Source organism: Acanthopagrus latus, chromosome 15 (genome assembly GCF_904848185.1).
Source record: "Acanthopagrus latus isolate v.2019 chromosome 15, fAcaLat1.1, whole genome shotgun sequence".
Lineage (NCBI taxonomy): Eukaryota > Metazoa > Chordata > Actinopteri > Spariformes > Sparidae > Acanthopagrus > Acanthopagrus latus.
The window spans coordinates 11,851,482-11,874,197 of record NC_051053.1 but is presented as its reverse complement, the minus strand read 5'-3'; the positions used below and the strand labels follow the sequence as shown (position 1 = coordinate 11,874,197).

Sequence of the window (22,716 nt, the reverse complement as noted above, 5' to 3'; positions counted from 1 at the left end):
GATTCATGGACAGTAATTCTCCATGGACATATCGTTGTGAAGATAATTATACCTCTGGTAAGTGGAAGTCATACTGCATCTAAAAATATGTGCATCACATCAGAGTGTTGATATTTGCCTGAGTTAAGTGTGATGTCGACAGTAATTGGGACAGTTGGATCACCAAAAGGATAAGCAGAAGCCGTCCACTTTAAGTTGTCTTCCTTTTCTTTATTTTATTAAAAATTGCAGGAAAAAAATATTGATCAATTTATCTGGACATTATTAGCGAAAGGCTTTTAATATGCATATGTACAAACAGGACATAACAGGGAGAAAATCATAAATAAGCTTTCAACAAAACAGACACGCCTGCACTGTTAGAAGCAACCTCACTAGTAGAAAAACAAGAGCGATCGTGAGACGAGCTGCTTTCATTCGCTCGTCTCTAAGAAACACAAGCTCCTTCTTGCTTCTCACACAAGTCCACCTCTTTGTTCCAGCGTTGCTGATTGGCCTTTCAGGTCCACTTGCTGGTTGCTCATGAGCCTCATTTCGACTACCACTCAAAGTCAGCACCATAGAGGAACTTTAACAATGTCCTACTATCAAATCTCTCCTATTAGGAAGATCAAAATGCACCGATTCTAAGAGAACTGTACAAAAAAAGCACCATATTATTAGGTTTATGAAATATGTTAAGCCATAAGAGGAAGTGCTAGGCATGCTTTAAATCTACATTTCTCAAACTCTGTAAAGGTTTTATAAATCGGACTTAAGGGCTTTACTGATGATAAATCATTTACTAATGCTTTATATTAAGAACAACTTTTGGGTTTCCAAGTTGTGAAAAATCCCTTTGTCTCCTCCACATTTTATGTTCTTCAGCATTTTCCCAGATGTTAAGAGGTAAAACAGTGCGCTGGAATATTTTGCACGATGCACGATCATGCCTGAGGAGGGCTAACACCATCCAGGGGGGTCTTTCACAACCTGGCAACACAAATGTTGCCCTGATCAATGGTTCATAACTTATCTAAAGGCATCAGTAAACAATATATGGACATTAAAGGAACATTTCACCCAAAAACGAAGACTCAGACATTATCTAATCACCCCCGATGCCGATAGAAAGTCAGTTGAAGTCTCGTAGTTCATTAAACACTTCTGAAGCTTCACACCGAAACGTGTTGCAGCATTCTCCTCAACAACTTAAGGAGACTGGGGAATAATGTTGTAGGCTGGCTCCATACAGCTCATCTGGTGTAGACCATGTCTCCAGAAGATCCTAAACTGAAATCCTGAGGTGACGTTATTCACACCCTTGATGTGCGGCTGAGCTCGTGCAACCTCTTCAGATTGGGTTCCAGATAACACTGTTAATTTAGCATCTAAACTTAAGATTACGGCTTATAGAAGTTTTAAATAACATTTTTTCAATTCAAAATGGGATCTCAGGACCCCGTTTTCATTTAATGAAGGCTGCAGCACTGTTTTACTGTGAACCTGCAAAAATGTTTTGTTGATGACGAAACTTCCCACAGCTTTCCAGCAGCATGAGGTTGAGTAGATAATGAATTTTCATTTTTGGGAGAGCTGTTCCTTTAATAAAACCCTTAGTGACAGCTCATAAAGCCTGTATTAGTGCCATTGCTAAAGATTGGGGATACTCTTTTTTTCTTTCTTTATGGCACCGACGGAGAAGAACTGGCACAACAGTAAGCACTGAGATGTTATCACATCACTGTGTATGCAAACCTTTAAACCATTAGCGGCGTCTGTATTCTGGGGACCGAATGCTGTTTCACTTAAAGATTTGTTTTGTCCAAACCCACAATCCTCACCTAAATTCAAACCCCCTCCCTGTTCAAACATGGGGCACTGCAGCCAATCCAGCACCGCCATCTGGGCAACAGAGTGAGCACATTTACAATCAGTGTTCTGTTAAGACGGCCCAGGATCACCTCCACCCATCAGTCCGTCCTCAGTTTCGGGGCTGGGAGTTGAACTCTTGGCAGATGTTTTGGATGATCTTGGGCACAAACTTGTAAAGGTTGTCGAACTCGTCCACGAAGAAAGAGTGCTCTTTGTCGGGGTCTGTGGCGATGTACTCCAGCTCGTCCTGGGCAGCCCAGGCAATGCCGATGGAGTAGGCGATCACACCTAGATCACAAGAGGGGACAGCGGATTACACACCTCACGTAAGTTTGTCACATCAAACACTGCATGACACCTTACTGTGGAGGAAGCAACTTTGTGTATAATAATATTAAGTACACTTTGAACTTGGAAATGCCACTTTGATTTAAAAATTTTAGTGCACCTGGTTCCCAGAACAAAATAAAACGCCTCCATCTTAAAGGAACAGATCACCCTAAATCATCTCTCTCATAGAAAAAATGGTTCAATGACTGAATTTATTTTCCAAACCTTTAACTGTTAAGGATCTCAAGTAATCTAATTTTTATTGTATTTAATGCTTTAAAAAAGCTAAAGCATAGTCACTGCTTAGCATGACCATATCTGCCTAAAATCTCCTCATTTTTCAGATTTTGTCAAGGTTGACCTCTGACCTTGGCTCTGGACGGCCAGTGCAGGTACCCTGACGTCGTCGTAGGAGCGCCCATCCGTGATGACGATCATGATCTTGCGCTTGTTGGGTTTGGATTTGCTGAAGAGCTGATCTGCGGCGAAGGTGATGGCGGCACCGGTGCTGGTCCCGCCACTCCAGTAGTTGATGCGTTTGATGGCGTTGAGCAGCTCGCCTTTGTTGTTGTACTGGCCGAAGCCGAACTCCAGCCTCTGCTCGTAGGTGTACTGCACGGCCCCGACCCGTGTGTCCGTGTCGGAGATCTCAAACTCTCGCGTGACGTTGGCCACAAACTCCAGCACAGTGCGGAAGTTGCCGGTTCCCACGCTGCTGGACCCATCAATGACAAAGGCGATGTCGTTAGCGTTGAGGCAGGTTTTGCTGCACAACAGGCGGTCTGTGTCACACACCCTCTTCACCAGGGGCTGCACGGCCTTCCTCAGAGCAAACCAGCTGTTCACAGGCAGAGAGTAGAAGCCATTTGTCCGACACACAGCCTGTGGAGGGAAGGACACACTTTGTTTTTTCTTTTCATGACGTTTTATTTACCAGACAGCTTGAGATATGACAGGAAACGGGATGAGAGAGCCGTGGGATGACACACAGCAAATGGCTGCAGGTCAGACTAGAAATCGGGGCCGCTGCAGCGAGGACAAGGCCTCTGCACATTGGTCCCAGATGTGTTTTAAACTGCTCTGATGGAGGAACCAACACATTGTTGTGATGATACTCCACCTTGTCAACAAAGTTGGTCTCAACCAGGTTCGCTTTCTCGCTCTCGTCAGGGCCCTCGATGGTGACGAAGAATATGTTGATGCCGGACTCCCGAGCGAGCCGAGACGCCTCCTCCACCTTGTCTGTGGGCCAGCCGTCCACCAGCACCACAGCCACGTTGGGAGCTCCTCCACGGTTACCATTGGCATCACTGAAGTACTGCCTGTTGATGTAGGTCAGGGCCTTTCCTGTCAGGGCACCAGGGGGCGCCAGGGAGAAGGTTATAAAGATGCTACAGTCCACTAAATCCAAGTCTGTGGCTGCGACGCAGGAATGCATTTAGATAAAGATAGTCGAGGGAGTAGAACCAAAGCTCTTACTCAACAGATGAACAAAAATACAAACTGACTGTCGGATAAGAAATACAACAAAAACACACATGGAAAAAATTTGCGTTTGAAAGTGCTCATTATGCACATCCAACAGAGGGCCACATAAAAACGTCACACTGCAGCTTGTGCACTTTGTACCTCTCTATATTAAGTGCATTTAACTGTATATCATAACAAAAATAGTGACATCCTATCATTTAATCTGTCAAAGTCTTGCTGGTGGTCTAAATGATGGCAGCACAGGAGAGGCTCTGTTGGGGACTACAGAGGGTTTTTACAACCACTTACGCTTTGTCTGATTAGAGAGCGCTTCTGGGCAAACGCAAACAACACTATTTGTACGTGAATGCAAAATTTAGCATGTCATAAAGACACATGTGGCGGTGGATGCATGCTGACGCACCAACCGGAGCGGAAAAAAACAGCACTTGCCTTCAGAAAGCTGACCCCCACGGGCTGGTAAAACCAAATGCTTTTTGGTTAGAGCACAGGAAAAACACGGCTTACGGAAAGAAGACTGTAATTTAGCAAACAGTGTCTCGCAGCAAATTTAGATTTAATACCATCCTTGCATGTGAAAATGTGCCTGGGCAGTAAACCATGCGATAATTGCAGCCGTTTCACTTTCACACTTGCGTTTGTAGGCATTTACTGTAGCTGGTCGCTGACAGCGGGTCACTCACCCACATTGGAGAGGCCTCCCTTCTGCACGATCTTATCCACGGCCGACTTCACCTCTCTGGAGTTGGTGTACGACTTCAGACTGAGCTCTGTCACGGGGTCATCCCTTCGGACAAAACAACCGCATTATGTTTTCTCATCTAAAAATGGTGCACAGTCACTTAAGTGAGGTTCAGTGAGGTTACCCGTATTGGATGATGCCCATCATGGGTCCGGCCACACCCACGTTGATGGCCTGAGCCACGTCAGACAGGAAGTCCTTCTGGATTTTAAAGCGCCTCTTCCCGATGCTCCAGCTCCCGTCCATCAGGAAGGCCAGGTCCACCTTACAGTCTGCAACAACGGGACGAGCTGAGAAACACCCAATGTAAACATGACCGTCGTCGTTTACAGAGCAAAATCTACAAGGCCCCTTTAATACTCACCACAGGTTTCAGCGCAGCACATTAAAAAAAAGAAAAGTCTGCACCAGTTTTCACCAGGATTCGGCCATATTTAATAATCTGACGGATACAGTAATGAAATGTAAGTTCTACTCTTAGTGGCTTTAAAGAAGTATGAGGGGCTTACTGGGGTCTCCCTGTGACACGGGCTCCGGTGCTCTGGGTACAGGTTCCTGTTCTCTCACGTTAAAGCCTGAAAATCCAGAAACACACACAATCAAAGCAGAATTTCACTATTCTGCTGAAATCTACTCTTTAAGCCTTAAATTTAATGAGGACACTTTCATGCATTTCTGAGAGTTGTCTGTGTCCTATAATAATCCTCGACAAACGCACTCTAAAATTAAAAGTATGCCTTTCCACCATCTGGGGCAATTCAATCACATTGTGTGTTGTCATGGAAATACATCGCCCTAGATTTTTTTTTTTTTTATTTTATTTTCTTACCACGAAGCAAACCACTTTTGTGGAATCAACATGAAAGTTTGGTTAAAAAAAATTCCACAGAGCACGGCGCATGTGCAGCTGTCCGCTTTCCATAGATCCCAAACCCTAGCCAGCATTTGTTGTGGCAAAAACAACGCCAAACAGGAACTGATTTTACCCTCCAGAAAACCCATGCCATTTGACTTTAGACTCTGAAGCCCTGCAATTACAGGCTGAGCAGAAACACAGATGCCTTTTCCCTGGGTAACCTTGGTTTGGTTCGTACTTACAGTCAGAGCTGAGGACTTACTGGCAAAGCGACTCGTTTGGAGGGCAGTGCAAGCTATCTCACCTGATTCATAAAGATTTACTTCGGGCTTCCAGGTGTCCACCGGCTCCACTGCATGGATGATATCATAGAGGCTCAGCATTAGCACATCTCTACTACAGAGCAGCAAGCTACTAATATCATCCATCATTATGGCTGCACACAAAACAAGCTTTCTTCTTCTTAAATGGGAAATGTGATTTTTTTTTCTTCAGCTTTGCTCATAATTCAGAAAGTTAAAGCAGCATGTAGTGAATAGCAGAGGCAAAAGACAGAACACTGGTCTGAGTGAAGTTTGCAGTGAAATGTGTTGTGTCCAATCTGATGTCTCACAGCAGGACACAAAGAGGTGTTTGTATCCATGGTAACCACTGCTCACCTCTAGTATGGGTGGTATCCAGTGGCACTCTACGGTTGCCATCTGAGTCAGTGGAGCGAGGCACTATGAGTAAAGACATCAGTGGTGATAGACAGCGACACATGACACATTTGAAATTAATGTGAACACACCATGGCATTACAGCCTGCTGCTCCGGCTCCATGTTTCACTGGTGTTGTGTTGGCGGTGCCTCTGTGGTGCGCGCTGGAAACGGCTCAGCCACTCGCCTCTTAAAACCATGTCCCTTCTACTTAGATTTTTGGTGGCTCGGCCGTGTCGTCAAACAAGTGGAACCATGGCCTGTAATCTGAGAGTGCCCTTTTTCTGTCTTGTCAGTGGGCCATGTTGTAACTGGTTTGCATTTTTTTTGTGTGATGGCTGTGACTAAAAACCAATTCAAATGTGAAATCCTTTCTTGAACATTTTTCGGGGGAAAACAATTATGGCCTATTTGCCTTCTTCTTGCTGAGGGATAGATGAGAAGATTGACATCGCTCATCTAACTGAGCTTGAACCAGGAGGTGATTAGCCTAGCTTAGCATCAAGAACCAGAAGCAGGGGGGAGCTGCTAGCGTGGATCGTCCTCTAGAGGCTCTGTTTTTCAGTGTTTGCATGTCTGACAGAACAGATATGTTTTCATTTCAATCAGTGCAGCTGTTGCAGTTCGGCGCTTTGAGCCCCCGTCTTATGTGTAATTTTATGCTTAAACTCCATTTCATACTGCAGTGATTGTGTGTTTGGCCCTGTCAAAACACACAGAATGACGTATGTCATAATGACATATAATGACCAACACCCGATGCTGTACCCCTTCACATATTGTGTGTAGACATAACCTAGACTCAAGACTATGTAAGCGCTGCTGAAGCTTCTCGACTAACTTGCTGCTTTCACTGTGCAGCCTGAGCACATGCTGTGTAAAGCTCATTAATAAACTTGTTATTAGCTTGTTAATACCTTGTCTCTTTTGTTAAATTTGCACAAAAATTGAAATGTACAAGCTAACTTTTACTACTTTCCCCATTTCCAATCTTTGTGCTAAGCTAAGCTAAGTGGTTGTTGGCTATAGCTTCATGTTGATACAAGACCAACGTGAGAGTAAATTGTCATTTAACTCAGTAAGAATGCACATGAGAGCATTTTTCGAAACTGTTGGACTATTCCTTTAAGTGTCACAAGCATTATGTTCCTTTTACTGCTTATAATGATTTTAATGTGATTTAAGGCATACTTTTCATGTAAGTGATTGAATAAGGCAGCGTTTATGTAGGACGGTGATACGCCAGGGAAATCTCACCTCAGACGTCAAAGTGACACAGTCCCCTTTCATTTAAAAACTAAATTAAACAAGAAACAAACCCAAGTATGTCTGTGTCAGAAAATAAAACGGGAACATGTGCGTGTGGTCATGTCTGGGAATTTTTGCGTTGCTGAGAGAAAACAGGTTTTTTGACATAAACAGAATCACAGTCCGTCCATATGCAAACATTAAACCTGAACCCCAAGACTTGTTAGTTTCCCAATGAATAAAATAGATACTTACGGTATGGTCCATAGTTATAAAACCAGCGCTCATATTCTGAGATATCAGGCCTGTGATCCCAAGCTAGAGGAGGATGTTTTGAAACCCATTAGTATTCCCACAACGAACTTCAGAGGGACAAGCACGCATTTCCACGGTTGCGATTGGTCGCAGGTTCTTCTCGGCGACCAATCCCAGACCGGCGGAAATGTCGGCGGTGCTCAGTATCATCACCTCACACACGTGCACACACAATAGACCTGCCCTACGCTCTTCTCTCGCACACTTCACAGGAATCTCTCATATGGCAGGCAGATGGCATGTACACACAACATCCTGAGAGACACATTGCATGTACTCACAGATGGAGACAATTCAACACATGCATGGTCAGCAGATACTCATCTGTATCAGTCACACGAGCATGCTGTGTTTGTGCATGCGACATAGTGTGATACGAGGTGTGGCGACCTGGCGCTGTGAAGAAGGCCAGCGCACACCGAGCTGTCGTGTTGTGTTGCCTTTCGAGGGGAGTCTGACTTACCTGTAACCTCAGAGGTGTCCGTCTCACTCCACGTGTATCCCGAGTCCGGAGCTGCGTAACTAACATCTGAATGTACGGCAGAGAAGGTGGAGGCATTAGCAACTACAGAGCTTACATTTAAGGCTCATTTATGCTCAACGTTGGTTGTGGATGGATCCTTCTATCACTCTGCGTTCGTTCCATCCATATTTCTGTTATTCAGTTTCCTGAAAGCTTACAGATGCAGACCAATGGAGCGCTGGTCTGTATCTGGATGGTGGCGAAGCAAAGGCCAAGGTCTGTGCGAGACCGATTTGACCCCAACGTTTTGAGATGGAGATATTCATTTTTTTACATGAATGGAGCATAAATGAGCCTTTAGGGTGCTTCATGTTGCCTTAAACTAACGACATTCCCATAAGCCATTTTGTATTTAGTGCTAATTAGCAAATTTTACCATGCTAACACGGTAAACTAAGATGGCAAACATGGTAAAGACTACACTTGCACTATGTTAGCATTGTCTTTGTGCACCATGGATGTATTACAAGAAGGATTTCCTCTGAATACATCCATCTTTGTAAACGTGGTAGCTAATGTTAGCATTTAGCTTGAAGCATAGCTGCTAGCATGGCTGTAAACTCGTCCGGTTTTGACAGACTTAAAGTAGAGGCTTAAGGAACAAAATTGAAATTCAGTCATTTTCTAGTCACACCCATGCCGTTGTAAAGTCAAGAGAAGTTTTATAGTCTCCAAAACACTGATGACTTGACTTGATGTAAAATGTTAACAAACTGAAAACAAAAACATAAAATCAACCTGCTAAGCTCCACCGGGTTTTGATGGTGTAAATAACAACCCTTTTCTGAATTAATTTGGGATCTTAGGACTTTCTGAGACTTTGATTTTGTCAGATGATGACCATGTTATAATTTATTTTTTGTTATTTTCTTCCTGTTTTCAGACAAGTCCCAGACGTTGATCACTAAAGATCACGCTATGAGATGGAACAAACTCTAATTAAACTGTTTGTGTTTATACAGTGATTGAGAATTCAGAAAAACAATACTTTGTTTATGGGGCCACAAAGTTGCCATTGGACTACCAAATTAAAAGTTCAAAATCCAACACCTACCTCATCATATTACAAACACTGCGCCCATGCAATTATCTTTTTCTAATCTCTGGTAAATTTGAACATTACAGAAAATAACTTGCATTTAAATTAGAATATGTTCATGAATCGCGAAAGAGAGATGGTCCGTGTTGTACCTGCTGGTTGTCGAGCTCCAGGAAACCAATCAGGGCGAGGAAAGTTAGGGGGGGCCCAGTCCCTTCTGGGAAAAGCTGTGCAGGAGAAGATTAGAAAGCTGTGTTCAGCACAAGCGTCGAGGAGGAGCATACTTGTGACCTCCACTAAACCTGTAGCCACGTTATTAGTGGGGTATGCACAAGATGTTCAGCCTCGAGTCAGACACCGAACATACAGTAGTCACTCAGACAGACAGTGACTGAGTGGCTGGAGGTAGTTTTAGAGAAGTCTCGCTTGTTTTACCTGCAGGGTAGAGAGGCAGAGGAAGCACAGCTTTCTGAGAATGTGCTCTCACCTTTCTGTCCTCCACCTTTTCCTCTTGGCATTACAGACCTTTAACTTATAACGTGGAAAAAAACAATCTGGCAATTTAATCGCCATGAATCGAACTCTGATTGAACAGTAGAAGCCCAAACAGCTGAGCAAAACCATAACAGCGCATTACATCTGTCTAAACTGACTGAGTCGTGACAACACACTTCAGTTAACCCCTCCCTGTGGTGGACGGGTAGCTTACACAAACACACAGCCCGGGCTCTGAGGTTCCCATCCAGTTGCAGCTAGTGAGCAGGGCCTTTGTTGACCAGGACGGGCTGGGAGAGCCCAGTCAGCGGCTCAGCGAAGCGTGGGAGTATTATTTTAAAGTTGGTGTCAAACCAGGGACAGTGTAGATAGTAGGACGTAGAGATTAGCCCTATGTGCTGCTGGTCAAAAGGCCCAGCACTATACAGCAGACAGTAGTGTTGTTTTTTTCTGAAGAAACAGGTGCTTTAAAAGGATTGGGTTTAACTCTCCCGATCACTGCCACTTCAGTGATCACCGCGGCCACAAGGTCAGAGCTGGATCGGGGATGCTGATCCTCACCTTCGGCTGGAGCTCATTCTGCAATTTGTCAGTAGGAGACGTAACGTTTCTCTGAAAGTCACAAAACAAGTTTGATTGCGTTTTCACACCAGCACAGACACTCTCTTTTACAGAGGGTTGTCACGAAACTCATCACAAATGCGAGGCTTAACCGGATCGTGACACTTCCAGAGAGCTGAGCAATAAATCGGAACATCTGTTTGGGGCAGTGGAGTGGCAAAGCGACCGTGGAGGAAACCCTTCAACTCATAAATCAGAGTTCAAAACTCCAACGTCGGCAAGCATCCAACCTGCTGGAGTGTCCTTGAGAAAAAGACACAGAATCCCTGCTGGCTCTAGGGGCGTTGCAGTGTATGTGATCCTGACCTCTGACCTCCCACCTCAAGCATAAAGAATTTCCCTAAGGCGATCAATAAAGTATAACTGTATTTTTCACAAGCTGCCAATGGGAAACGCTGCTCTCTGCACTGGTCTGATGCTTCACACACTTAAGCCCCAGCAAAAACATCGCGTTTCAGGAATCATATCATCAGATCAGCCGTCATTTAAACAGATATAGTTCTGTCTAATTTTAGGAAGCTATGGTTTCGCATTCCACAGAAGCAAAAAACAGAAGCGCCTTCCTCGGCGAGCCAAACCTAGCCTGGTTTGCGAGGCGAGAGCTTTCTATTCTTGACAGGCTGCAGAGTGGACCCAGATCCTGCTGCGCTGTGGACTGGGTCACGCAGGGCGGCTCTGTGGGAGCAGCACCGGGCCACTTGGTGCTGCTGCTTTCATCCCCCTCTCCCTCGCTGCGAACATTTACAAGGGAGGCACCGAGGCCCGACCAGATGGGAATCTGTCATAAGATGTTATTAGAGCACTGACAGAGCGCGTTTCTCATCGTGGTCTTATCTTAAGGAGGACGTTGAGAGTCGGCTGCTGTCTCTCAGAAGAGTGGCGATACGGCACAAGATGAATCCTAGACGCTGATATCGCATCGTCGCTCATCTCTGAGGCCCGTCTACATACTCACGGCTCATTTTGTGAGGTCGGGTACGGTGAAAGACGTAATTGTACCTCTGCCCGCCGTTTACAGAGGATGGCCAGGCGTTGAACCACAGCATCCACAGAGGGTAAACATTAGTGCTGCTTTATAAAACATTTCAACCAGGGTTTTACTGCCCTAGTTTCCCCCCCGTTTGATCAGATCAGTCTCTCCTTCTCGGCGTCAGCGAGAGTGCCTGCTGGTATAGTTCGACGGCTCCCGCTTAAGATCTGGAGATACTTACCGGGGTTGGACTGGCTCATGGTCGGAGTCCGCTCGGGTGGGGCCGGCTGAACCCTGTTCAAAGCTGTTTGTAGCAATGAGAAACAGGCAGATAGGGTAAGAGGGAGAAAAAAAAGGGAAAAGAGAGGGAGGCAGAGGAGAGGAGAGCTTCAGGTTGGGGGTTCCATCCACAAATGCAGCGCAGCTGTTTAGCTTTAGGAGAAGCTGAAGTGGTTTTTGTGCGCAGCATGATATCAAATACAAAAGGATATCTGCTGGGCATATTAATAGGCCTTAACTTGGCTTCATTTGCCTCTTTTCATCTCGCAAGAATGAAAACATGAATAGGAGGACGTGCCCGATGACAGAGAACAGCGGTTATCGTGAAAGGAATGTTAGCCGAGATGCTTGATGGAGTGGATTAGCGGCGACCCTGGGGTGGAGATCACAGGGGCTTATGGGTGCGGATACGAGGGTCAGACTTACAGCAGTCTCCTGGATTCTTGTTCCAACAGAGTCCCCATGACCCACATTCCCTGTCTGTCCCACCATGTCTACCAGGTTGTTACTCTGATTTGTGTGTGTGTGCGTTGGTGATGAGGCTGACCTGGGCCAACTGGAGAGGATGGCGGCCTCCTGATAGCCGACCCTGCCTCGGGCCTGCGCAGACCTGGGACGAAGATTTATAGACAAACGTGTGAGACAACGTCAAATAATATTCAGCTGTCTATCTGAGCTGGCAGGTAAGAGGTCAGTATTACCTATTGTATGGTGACCTCAACAAATTCCACAATAAAACAAGGCGTTCATTTTGTAATGGAGAGAGTGTAAATGATACCAGCTGCAGGCTCTTGTTAAAGACTCACTCTCAGTGAGGTATTACAGCAAATACAAGGGAAGAGGTCAATAAATACTCGCTACTGTAAAACAGAGTTAACGTAGCAGAATCTCGTGAGTCAGGTGATGGTATTTTACTTGAAAGACAACAGAACAGATGTCGGGCTTCTACAGAATAATCTGGTCCGGCCCTGTGTTAGCAGACTAGTAAAAAGGGTTTTATAGCAGCTGTGCACATAAAGAGCAGAAATACCATGCAGAGTTTGTGTATCAGTACAAAAGAAAGGTAGAGATACGGGCAGATGTTCAGACAATCTCTTTGAAATGCAAGAATGAAAAAAAAACAGACAGATGGACGATTGTGGCTTGGTTTACCTGCACTGGCACGCTGTGGGTATCTATTCGGATGGGCACCCCCTCTGAATACTTTGAAGAAATGCCACGGTTTAGTTCAGCTTGAATCAGGACTTTATAAGAGCTGCAGAATCAGTGAGAGTGTTGACATACCTTGGCTGAAGCCTTTTCCTTGACCACTCTGTGCCTTCCCTATACCAATATCGAGAGTAAGAGAGTGTGGGCACATTTTGACAAAAATGTGGATGCAAATTTTGAATCAAATTTTGAATCTTGTAAAAACCAACAGCCCGAGTCATGGCTTTACTGTTTTAAGTTGTTGGCTTAAAAGGAAGTGATTCCACTAATGAAGGCAAAGGTTGTGCCGTCGATAAAGACAATCCTGCTTTAAAGGTCCAATTTGTAAGACTTGGGGTGGCGCCCCAAAGGATCAGTATTTCATGATTTAAGAATAAGACTCAAACATCAACTTCCTTACAAATTGGACCTTGATAAATATGACCACTTTTAAAGGAGACCTATTGTGCTTTATTTTATTTTTTTTTTATTTCTCCCTCAGTGTTTTATACATGTTCTTTTGCATGTAAAAAGAACTTGAAAGTTAAAAACCATGTCACACATTAGCTTAATTTACTCCTTACGGCTAAAGTGGCAACTAAGAATTTATTTAGCAGAAAGCTGCTCTGTTGTCTTTAGCACTGCTGGCTCAGGCCTGTGCAAGCTGACCAATCAGAGCAGACTGGATATTCCATGGAGCAGGCGGCCTTAAAGAGACAGGTGCTAAAGGTACTGGACAGAATGAGAAAAACCAGTGTGTCTTTTGAGCATTAACACATGTAACCCTATTCAAGTAGTAACCCCAACCTAAAGTTATGATCCTGAAAAATGAGCACAATATGTCTCCTTTAATACACAACACACATAATGAATCCTGGTGCACCCTTTATATAAACTCATGCTTCTGCACATCCCAGTGTAAAGCAACACCCCTGCACCACCTCATGCCACCCCAAACCCCCCTCCCAGAAAACCAAAATCACCCCAGTGTTGACTTCTGTTTGCTCTGCTCCACTTACTTGAACTTGCGGCTGCCACAGAGGCAAGGTATGGGTGACTGTTGCCTAGATAGAAGAAAGACAAATGGGGGTGGCCAATACGGAGAGGGGAGAGAGTAATGTTACAGAAAAATGAAGGAGAGAGATTCGGTCGGGTGGTTGTCTGGCACACAGCCCATCTCCTGTACGCACATACCTTGAGATACTGCAGCATTGTCTGCTCGCTGTAGCCACATTTCTATCCAAAACAGGGCAGATGACTCAGTGATTGCCGCCTGATAATGTTTTTTTTCATTTAATAAGAGTGATGAACGGTCTGGTGATCAAGTGTACAGTCGAGCCAGTCATCCGGTCGAATGACTGAGCCGCACTGTAACTCTCATCAGAGAGCCGCCGCAATTTGTCATGATTGCAGTTGTGACTTGTAATTAGCAGCTGCAATCATTCGTCTTCATCACTGAGCGTCACACAAATGAAAGCTTGTTCTGGCAAACAGGAATTCTAGTTACAAGCCGCTAATGTTAGTGAGACGTCAGCGAGGCGGCACGATGGCTGCAGTGGATCTATTGTGTGGATCGGTATTACTGGATCATTAACGGCATCCTGAATACACAATCCTCCACGTAACATACATGGATCCATTGACTGAGAAGAAGGACCGTATGCATGTATGTATTCAAGAATGAGTTATGTTTGATTCACCTGCATCCCTGACTTTGTGGACCGCAGCTCGAGCTTTGGTGGTAGTGGGCGGTGGTGGAGGTGTAGTGGTGGTGGTGGTGGGAGCCGGTGTGGTGGTGGTGGTGGTGGGTTCAGGTGTTGTGGTAGTGGTGGGTTCAGGCGTTGTTGTCATAGGAAGCGCTGTGGTGGCCGCAGGGGGTTTGGCCTCCTTTTGACCTGAAGGGAGACGACAGATGAAGGTGTACAAGACGGATGGATGGAGGGGAAGAGTGTCTACAGTAACAACTGTGTAGTAATGCATTCTTGACATTCTTCACCAGACTAAAGCGCTCAGACTCCTCGTGAGCGAAGTTAGACGTGCTGGAGTCAAGCGCAGGGACGTCTGTTTAGTAATCTCTGGTCCCCAGAGTGCACCGATGTGGTGAATTGTGGGCCAAAACATGTCGAGAGGTTTGGGTTAAAGCTAAATGTAATTCACTAAAGCATCCTGCTCTCACCAGTTGTCTTCACGTAGGTCGGTCTTGAAGGGACATAGTCCAGAGTGGACGGGTAGATCACTCCTTTCTTGGGCTTCCCCACTGAAACACAATGGAGCCAGCTGTCAGTTGGAGGGCCAAGTCTAAAGCCATGTGTGTTTAACATCGTTTACTTCGTCACTGATACCTGAGACAACAAACGACTCCCTCCACTTAGGCAGAGACAGGGAGCGCACTCCGTTTGAGTTGCTGCCTTTGTAGATGTTCTGGCCGGCCATCTTCCTCACGATCACCTTCCCTCCCGTGTTGGTGATGATGCCGCTGTGGACACAACATTTGAAATCAAATATAACAGGTAAAAGGCAACTCTGAGTGCCATGCTGATTCCATTTGACATTTGTCAGTCCTCTGTTAACCTGTGGATGGCTGCGTTGCAGATGCTGGAGATGGAGGCGAACACGCCTGTCCCGTAGACCTGCTGCTTTGTCTCCTTGCAGTGCGCGGGACATTTAACTATGAACTCTGGGAGATTGATCTTTCCTGCCCTGACGTCACACTCGATGGCTGGAACGACTGTGGAGGAAAGAAGAAGAAGAATAGCGAGATGGTTCAGATTCTTAAATGTGAGTATTTGTTGCTTTCCTTTGCGTTATGCAGTAGCCAGCTGGTTCTGTTTAAGTTGGTCAGATAAAACAAGCAATTTGATCACAGCTAGAGCTGCAACTATTAATGTGTTGGTTGTCAGCTGGGGTTAGAGAAAGTAATGAGCGGAACAATTGATAATGATGATAATTGTTAGTTAAGACTAACTAAGACCAGGGAAGGGAAATTCACTTTTCAGCCACTAACGTCTAGAAAGCTTTTGGCCAGCAAATGCAGAAAGTGTCTCTTTCATCATAAGACATCTAATCTCAGCATAAGCTTTATGTCTCCGTTTACAGCCTATATAAACACTGACAGCTTTACGTGATGAAGTGATTTGGAAATTCAACATTGTTCTGCGACTGCAGTGGAGTCTATACCACAGTGACTGACAGATTACAGGCTTGCCGGCGATGATGTCTACCTTGCTTTGGCTTCTTGTTCTTTGATCCGTTAGGCTTGGCCCCGCAAGCACAGGACAGGAGGAGCGCTGTGGGTGAGGCAGAGGGCGTTTCACATAATAGCAGACAAAGTAACACAATCATCAGGGTGTTTACTGTACACGCAAGACCTCTGTGACAAAGGGTGGCGAGAATGTAAAGGAGATTGATTCTGAAGGAGACAAGGCCCAGAGGATGATGTATTTTGAAGCAGCGTGTTCCTGCAGGGAGACGGACAGACTTGGGGAGGAGGGGGTCAGGCTCACCGAGGCAGATGGTAGTGAGCGATGTTCCGTTCATGATGGGTGGTGTGCTGGTTCAGCAGGTCAGCCAGATGTCCTTGTGTAACCTCCTAACCCTAGAGAGAGGAGAGGAGCAGAATCTCACTGTCTCGCCCCCTGAAACCCATTTCCTGTTTCCTGAAAGCGACTTTGGACACTTTGCTCAATGCTTCTAAATGTGACGTATGCTGTAGCATCAGCTGTTAACAAGACAAAGTCGACTTTGTGCCACTGAGAAAGACTTTTTCAGATAAATAGGAGAGAAAGTGTGGAGCTCTTCCAGCCACTGCAAAACTCATGTGGCCACTGAAACATTTTAAACCAGGACTGTAACTCAAGTTCTTCGCAACTTTTTTTTTCTCTTCAGGATCGTATATCCCCTCAATTCAACGGATTACTAAACTCTAAAAAGTATTTCCCAATCAGGAGCCCCGCTGTGAACATCTGGACTCTGAGACGAATCTTTACGTACGAGTCGCCCGTCTATCTATGGAGCCAGACTCAATTAGAGAGCACCCACACACGTAATTTAATGTGTAGGGAACGGGGACCTGTGTTCAATCAGATTGTTTGTTTGACACCGACAACCACTTCAAGGTGGATCCCCGTTTGAAACACAGTCTGTTTACACTAGACAGGGAAAATGCCTTTCTGCCTCTGTCATTCGCATCCAATTTATACCCATGTAAAGACATAAATCAGAGTCTTGAAGCCTGTGTTAACAAGAACAGAAGCCAGGCCGCCGAGACGTCATTCCAGACACTGCAGCTCCTGCTGTAGTAATGATAGCACCGCTGATAACTACTGCATCACAGTCTGGGCCAGAGATCTGCTCCAGTCCTGCTCCGCGCCGAGCCAGTGGGATGGAGCTCCTGACTGTGGAGGTGACGACTGAAGCCTCGCTGTTAACGGAGGAATGCTGCACCGCCCACGATGGCGGTGGATGTCACTGCCACCACACACCGGCAGGTTCAGCCCGATCATGTGATCATACAGCGACCTCCCAGGCAGGGTCGGGTGTGATGCAGTTCAGACTGTTACGATGGGTTTGTAACCAGAAGAGTAAGGAGGAGAGTAAACCCAGGAGAGTAACAGCCCCTTTTCCTCGATACAGCTACCGTGCCCTTGAGCAAGGCCTTCAGACTCTAGCAGCGCCAGTGAGCTGCTGAGTGTCCAGCAGATCAGGCTATAGTTGTGCTGAGCCATTGTCAGGTTTGAATGTGTGTAAATATGTTGAGAGAGTTCCTTAAAAAAAAGAGCCCAGTCTTCCTCCCTGGATAACAAAGAGCACAGCGATAAAGAATTGGCTTTATTGTGTTTTTAACTTCATTGACTGTAACTGCGTGAGAGCAAAGTTACACATACCAGAGTTTAATCGTCACGTAACATCATTCAGTCATTCAGCAGAACACAAAGCGGGACGTGGAATTTCACACCCTCTCCAAATTAAAATCATCTGTCTGGCAAACAATCACAGAAACAGACTCATTAAAGGAAATCCACTTATTTGCTTTGTTGATGAGAGTTATATGACAAAATGACTGAAAACACTTTTGTCTGATGATATATTGTGTCATTTGTGTACATGATTATGAGCTGTGCCTCAGGGAGGGAACCTTTTTTTTTAATGATTTTGTTTGTCAAGCATGGCAGAATATTTTCTTCAAGACTGAGCTGCAAAACAACGCGTAATTTTGTGACAAATTGAAATGTCTGACTGCTGCAACCATAACTTTTGGTGTCTTGACGTCCGACGCGAGTTGGGCACTTTGTGAATGACACAAAAAATAAAAGAAATCAATCATGCATGCCAATTATGAAGCTAGGCCTAGTAACTGTTTAGCGTGGCTTAGCACAATGACTGTTTGAGGGTAACAAAACCTGCCTACCAGCACCTTGTTAGCTCACTAATTAACACATTGCATTCTTTGATCTGATTATAAAAACAAAGGGTAAAACAGCAGTTTGTGTTGGGAGGGAGGTTATGTGCACTGTATCAGTTGGCGGGATGCAGTGACCTGCTGCAGCCTCCGCAGGTTGTCTGGTAACCTCACCGTGACGACGAGACCCCAGGAATTCACTGTTTCTCGCCAAGAAATAGTTTGGCTCATAACCCCACAAAATACCACCACATGTTTCATGACACTTTAGTTTTTAAACGGATTAAACTGACTTTTTCCCACCAGCTTTAAAGGCTTCCAGCAGTCAGATTTTCTTTAAACCTTTGACATCGCCAGACTAGCTGTTTGCCTGTTACCAGTGTTTTTGCTAATCTACAATGATTCCTATGTATTGTACAGATAATATTTATATTTCCATCTAATGTAACAAGAAAGCGGATGACAACAAGAGTGGATGAATGAAATATTTTAACTTTCATTCATGCCATTTTTAGGGGAGATATAACAACAAGGAAACAAATGTGAGTCTGAGTTTGTCTGTAATTTACAGTGATCATTGTTTAATTGACAGTAAAGCCTAACATTGAAAATCAGAGGGGATTCCTTAAGATAAAATCCTCCCAGTGGAGGGAACCCCTGTTCTCAACCACAGCATCATGCGCTGGATCTTCACTCTGGTATTAAGCATCACACTCCTGCCAGGCTGTTTGTAAGGAAGTGTGTACGAGCTGCTCCTTTGTTTACCAAACCGTTTCAGGATGAACACGCTGCGAATAGAGCATATCACGTCAAGGTAAAAATAAATCGAGATCCAGTTGGCAGTGGCAGGACTTTCCCTAATCCGGCTCCGCATTTTTATCTGACATTCATGAGCACTGACATGATTTTTCCACCGCGTTGTGCTTTGACAGGCAGGCAGGTAGATCACGGCTGTACAGTCAAGACTACAATTTTATCCTCGCGGGGGAAGAAAGCCGAGGCTGGGAGGACAAGCTGGGACAGATACGCACATCTACAGTGCAGGAGACAGACCTGCAGCGCAGGAGAGGTGAGTCAGCGCGCTTCACTGGGTAATGCAAACTACAAAACTGATCTGTCATACACCTGCGAGGAAGTCTAAACCGCGAATACCGTGTTCCCCCATGTACAGCAGAGCCTCTTCTATCGTAAGGAAGCCTTCCTTTACGGACTCCAGTGAGGAAACATGCCAAAAAAAAGACAACAATTTGAGACATCTTAATTTGTGTTCTCCGTGTGAGCCTCTAAATGCCCCCTTCTCCAACCAATGAAAATGGGGCAAATGATATCCTTTGACAACACTTTGGGGAGTTTCCTCTCCAGTAGATAATAGATCCTGAGGGGACTTACGGAGACACAATCTCACACACACACACACACACCGAACCGAAGGACCGAAATAAACAAGCAGCAAAGGAGATCTGTGTTAACTTATCACGTGTTTTGGAGGAGACTCACCACCCACAGCCACCATAAATCAAAAACAAGGAGGGTCAGACACCGGTGATGAAGTGTAGATAAAGCATGGGTTGTACCCAGGGCGCAGTTTACAGCTGGCCTCTTTATTTTTTAACCAAACTGAGTATCTCGTTCCTGCAGGGCGGGGACACAAATCAAACAAACTGTCAACATTCTGACAATTAACTTTGAGAAACTGCATGACAAAAGTAAGCAAAGCGACTTTCACGTCTACTGCAGGAGATGATAGGATCTACGTAGGGGCCCCCTGAAGCCAGCAACTCAGACATGTCACAGAGCTCGAGGAATTCAAGCGCAAATCAGTTTGGGGTGTAACATTCTCCATGCCATGTGTATTACTTTAACGAAATAACGTGAGGCACAGCTTCTTTTCTTCCTCCATTTCGGCTCCTGCAGGCAAACACCAGAGATCCGACTGTGCAGGATGTACTGTACATCACACCTGGCAGGAGTGTCACTGGTATGTGGTGGCTGTAATGCAAACAGGATGCACAGTAGCTGTCTGTGCCTATTTAAAAAGCCAGCACACACACACACAAAAAAAAAAAACACGGGCAGACCACACACACCTGTGATGGGTGCACCATAGGGTTTGAAAGAAGTTACTGATAACACACTTTTCTATCAGTAATAGTGATCTTTAGAGCCGTGCAGCTTCACGCCAAAACACAAGGACTGTATTTCAATCTGCCTCCGCTTCAGCAGCACCCACATTCCTGGTCTGGACTGGCCCGTTGAGGGTAACTGAGGCTTATTTGAGTATCATGACCAGCCTTGAACTCACAGTGTTTCTGTGCGATGGCTTGCTTGTAGTGAGGCGGTATTTACACACAGCCATTGTGTGTGTGTGTGTGTGTGTGTGTGTGTGTGTGTGTGTGTGTGTGTGTGTGTGTGTGAGAGAGAGAGAGAGAGAGAGCGAGAGAGAGAGAGTGTGCCAGGGAGTGTTAAATCCCCACATTCAGGTGTCAGAAATGTACTGTAAGCATGTGAGATGTGCCAAGTGTTGTAGCAACAAGCCAACTGAAGAATCACCGGAGAGATTAGACAACACAGGGAAGCCAACATGTCTCTACAGGGTCAGTTCTGTAGCCTTTCGGGGCTGCTGCCGCCGCTGCTAGGACAGTATTTGTTTATCAAAGCACAGAACTGCCTGAATTACTTTAATTCTTGGCACCGGCGTCGGTGCAAGCCAGAGCCTGCAGCCTGCTGCTGGACATATTGAGGAGAGACCACCTGTGCTTAATCAGCCTCCTGCGAAACCATACAGACTGAGTACACAAAGAAATGTCAAACACAGTGTACAAGCCAAAGAATTCACCTCTCAGGTTTGCTTATTGTTGTTCTGACAAAAGAGGCACTTCAAAATAAGGGCTGATGGCAAACCTGGTCGAAATGTAACAAAATAAAAGCTGGATCATTTGTGCACAGGAGACAGTATGAATGATGATGACATGGCGGAATGAATTCAGCTGAAAAAGTCACTTGAGGAAAAGCGGAGCGTTTACCAGAAAAACAGGAAAAATCAACAGAAAGCAAAACAAACACTGAACTCAGGCAGCGGTGCGCTTATTTGGGCAGAAAGTCAAATCTCACAAGCTCAGCTGAAATGAAGCAGATGTTTAAACTGGAAAGGGAACAAGTTAATAAAAAGTGAAATACATAAATAAATAAATAAATAAAGAAATCATGTGCTGCTGGTTAGCAGAAGTGCTGAACTTCGCTTAGACGCAATGGACTTATATTACGCGCAATTACGCGTAAGAGCTCATTCACGCCACGCAGCAGCAGAGTCACAAAATCGCCTCTTCATGTGTGGAAGCTGAGGCGGCTCTGTTCTCAAAGTTCCCCATCTCCGTACAGCATCGAAGGTGAACCTACCTGAGAAGATGAAACAGTCCTCCGTAGAAATAAAGTAATTCCCTGCGCAGCTCTCGCCCCAAAGTCCTTACTCTCTCATTGAAAAGCGAGCGGAGCGTGTGTGCGAGCGCTGAACTGTTCCACCTGGACCTTTTACTCCTGCATGATCGGAGCGCTCATTAAAAGTGGAGAGCGGGACGGGGCCAGAGTTTCCCCTCTTTGCCCGTCCCACTTCAGGCACTTGAGCGCTTCACCCAGGCAGAAGGAGATCTGTAACCCGCGGCCATCAGGAGAGGATGCGGAGATCTGGCAAGCATCCTTATGTTTTTTGTGCTGTTTATTTTTTTTAAATGTTTTTATTTTTTTTAGAACAGAAGAATATATTAGTCATAGTTCTGACATGCCCAAGGAGAGGATTTGTTTTGTTTTCCCGCTGGCATCTTCTCTGTAAGGGAGGAAAACCGAGCTGACTGATTATCTTCCCTCATCTCGTCATCCGACTGAGAATTTAAGAGCAAACACCAGGGCGACCCCTCCTCCTCCGACAAATAAACCAAACAGCACCTCTTTGAGAAACAGACACTTCGAGTCACATCTCACTTTATGGTGTGTCTGTGTGTGTGTGTGTGTGTGTGTGTGCGTGTCTGCTGTTGTGGCCCACAGTACATGCGCGCCCCCACGGCTCCTCACAAACACAGTCCTATGTCAACTCCCAACTCCTCCAACAAGGAGAGACTGTGTTGGTTTATGCAGATTGGCACGCACGCCGCTGCTATTATGCACTACACGGATGGTTATGCTGACGCTGATTGCCATTTTGATTTAGAGGTCTTAAGGGCTGCTGTAAAAGAGCTCATTGTGCGTGTGATTATGGTGTTTGCAGAAACCACCACCTCGGGAACCTTTTTTTTTTTTTTTCTTTTTCTTTTTTAAACCTTCCAGGCTCAAGTAGATAATTGCACATTGATATAGTGAAAAAGGTGCAATTTCAGGGCTGCTCATTTCTCTTTCAGCGGGGACATTAGTGTGTGAAACTTGTGCTAATTCACCACACCCATGAACCAGCTCTCTGTACAAGTGGAGCCACCCTGTCATCCTCTCATGAAAGCCATTGCTCACACCTGAGTTTGGTTGACTGACATGGTGATGCCTCAGTGGAAGGGGGGATGTGAAGTGGCATATTTCTGAGTGCAGTCTGGTGGTCTGGACAAGAGATCTGATGGCATGAGGGCCCCCGGGGTCAGCGTAGGGAACTGTCAGTGCGTTGTGCCATCGGATGCTTTAGTTGAGGAC

At 45.4% G+C, this 22,716-nt stretch overlaps 1 protein-coding gene across 8 annotated transcripts; it reads right to left on the bottom strand.

The window, feature by feature from the left end:
- Positions 1 to 259: 259 nt before the first annotated feature.
- vit (vitrin) lies at positions 260 to 21,961 on the bottom strand. Of its 8 annotated transcripts, XM_037124868.1 has the most exons (24): positions 21,445 to 21,961; positions 16,154 to 16,245; positions 15,872 to 15,937; positions 15,222 to 15,378; positions 14,993 to 15,126; positions 14,827 to 14,907; positions 14,351 to 14,545; positions 13,845 to 13,886; positions 13,670 to 13,714; positions 12,747 to 12,785; positions 12,615 to 12,665; positions 12,010 to 12,072; positions 11,425 to 11,487; positions 9,250 to 9,324; positions 7,999 to 8,064; positions 7,476 to 7,538; positions 5,933 to 5,995; positions 5,578 to 5,625; positions 4,927 to 4,992; positions 4,542 to 4,689; positions 4,359 to 4,462; positions 3,305 to 3,531; positions 2,553 to 3,066; positions 260 to 2,142 (listed from the first exon to the last, which is right to left on the bottom strand). In XM_037124868.1, exons 2-24 carry the CDS (start codon positions 16,185 to 16,187, stop codon positions 1,964 to 1,966), a joined length of 2,523 nt encoding a protein of 840 aa, XP_036980763.1. In that variant the 5' UTR covers positions 16,188 to 16,245; positions 21,445 to 21,961; the 3' UTR covers positions 260 to 1,963. The 8 variants fall into 8 exon arrangements, with proteins under 8 accessions (XP_036980763.1, XP_036980765.1, XP_036980766.1 ...); XM_037124870.1 differs by lacking the exon at positions 7,476 to 7,538 and having other exon boundaries at positions 1,964 to 2,142; XM_037124871.1 differs by lacking the exon at positions 11,425 to 11,487 and having other exon boundaries at positions 1,964 to 2,142.
- Positions 21,962 to 22,716: the final 755 nt, after the last annotated feature.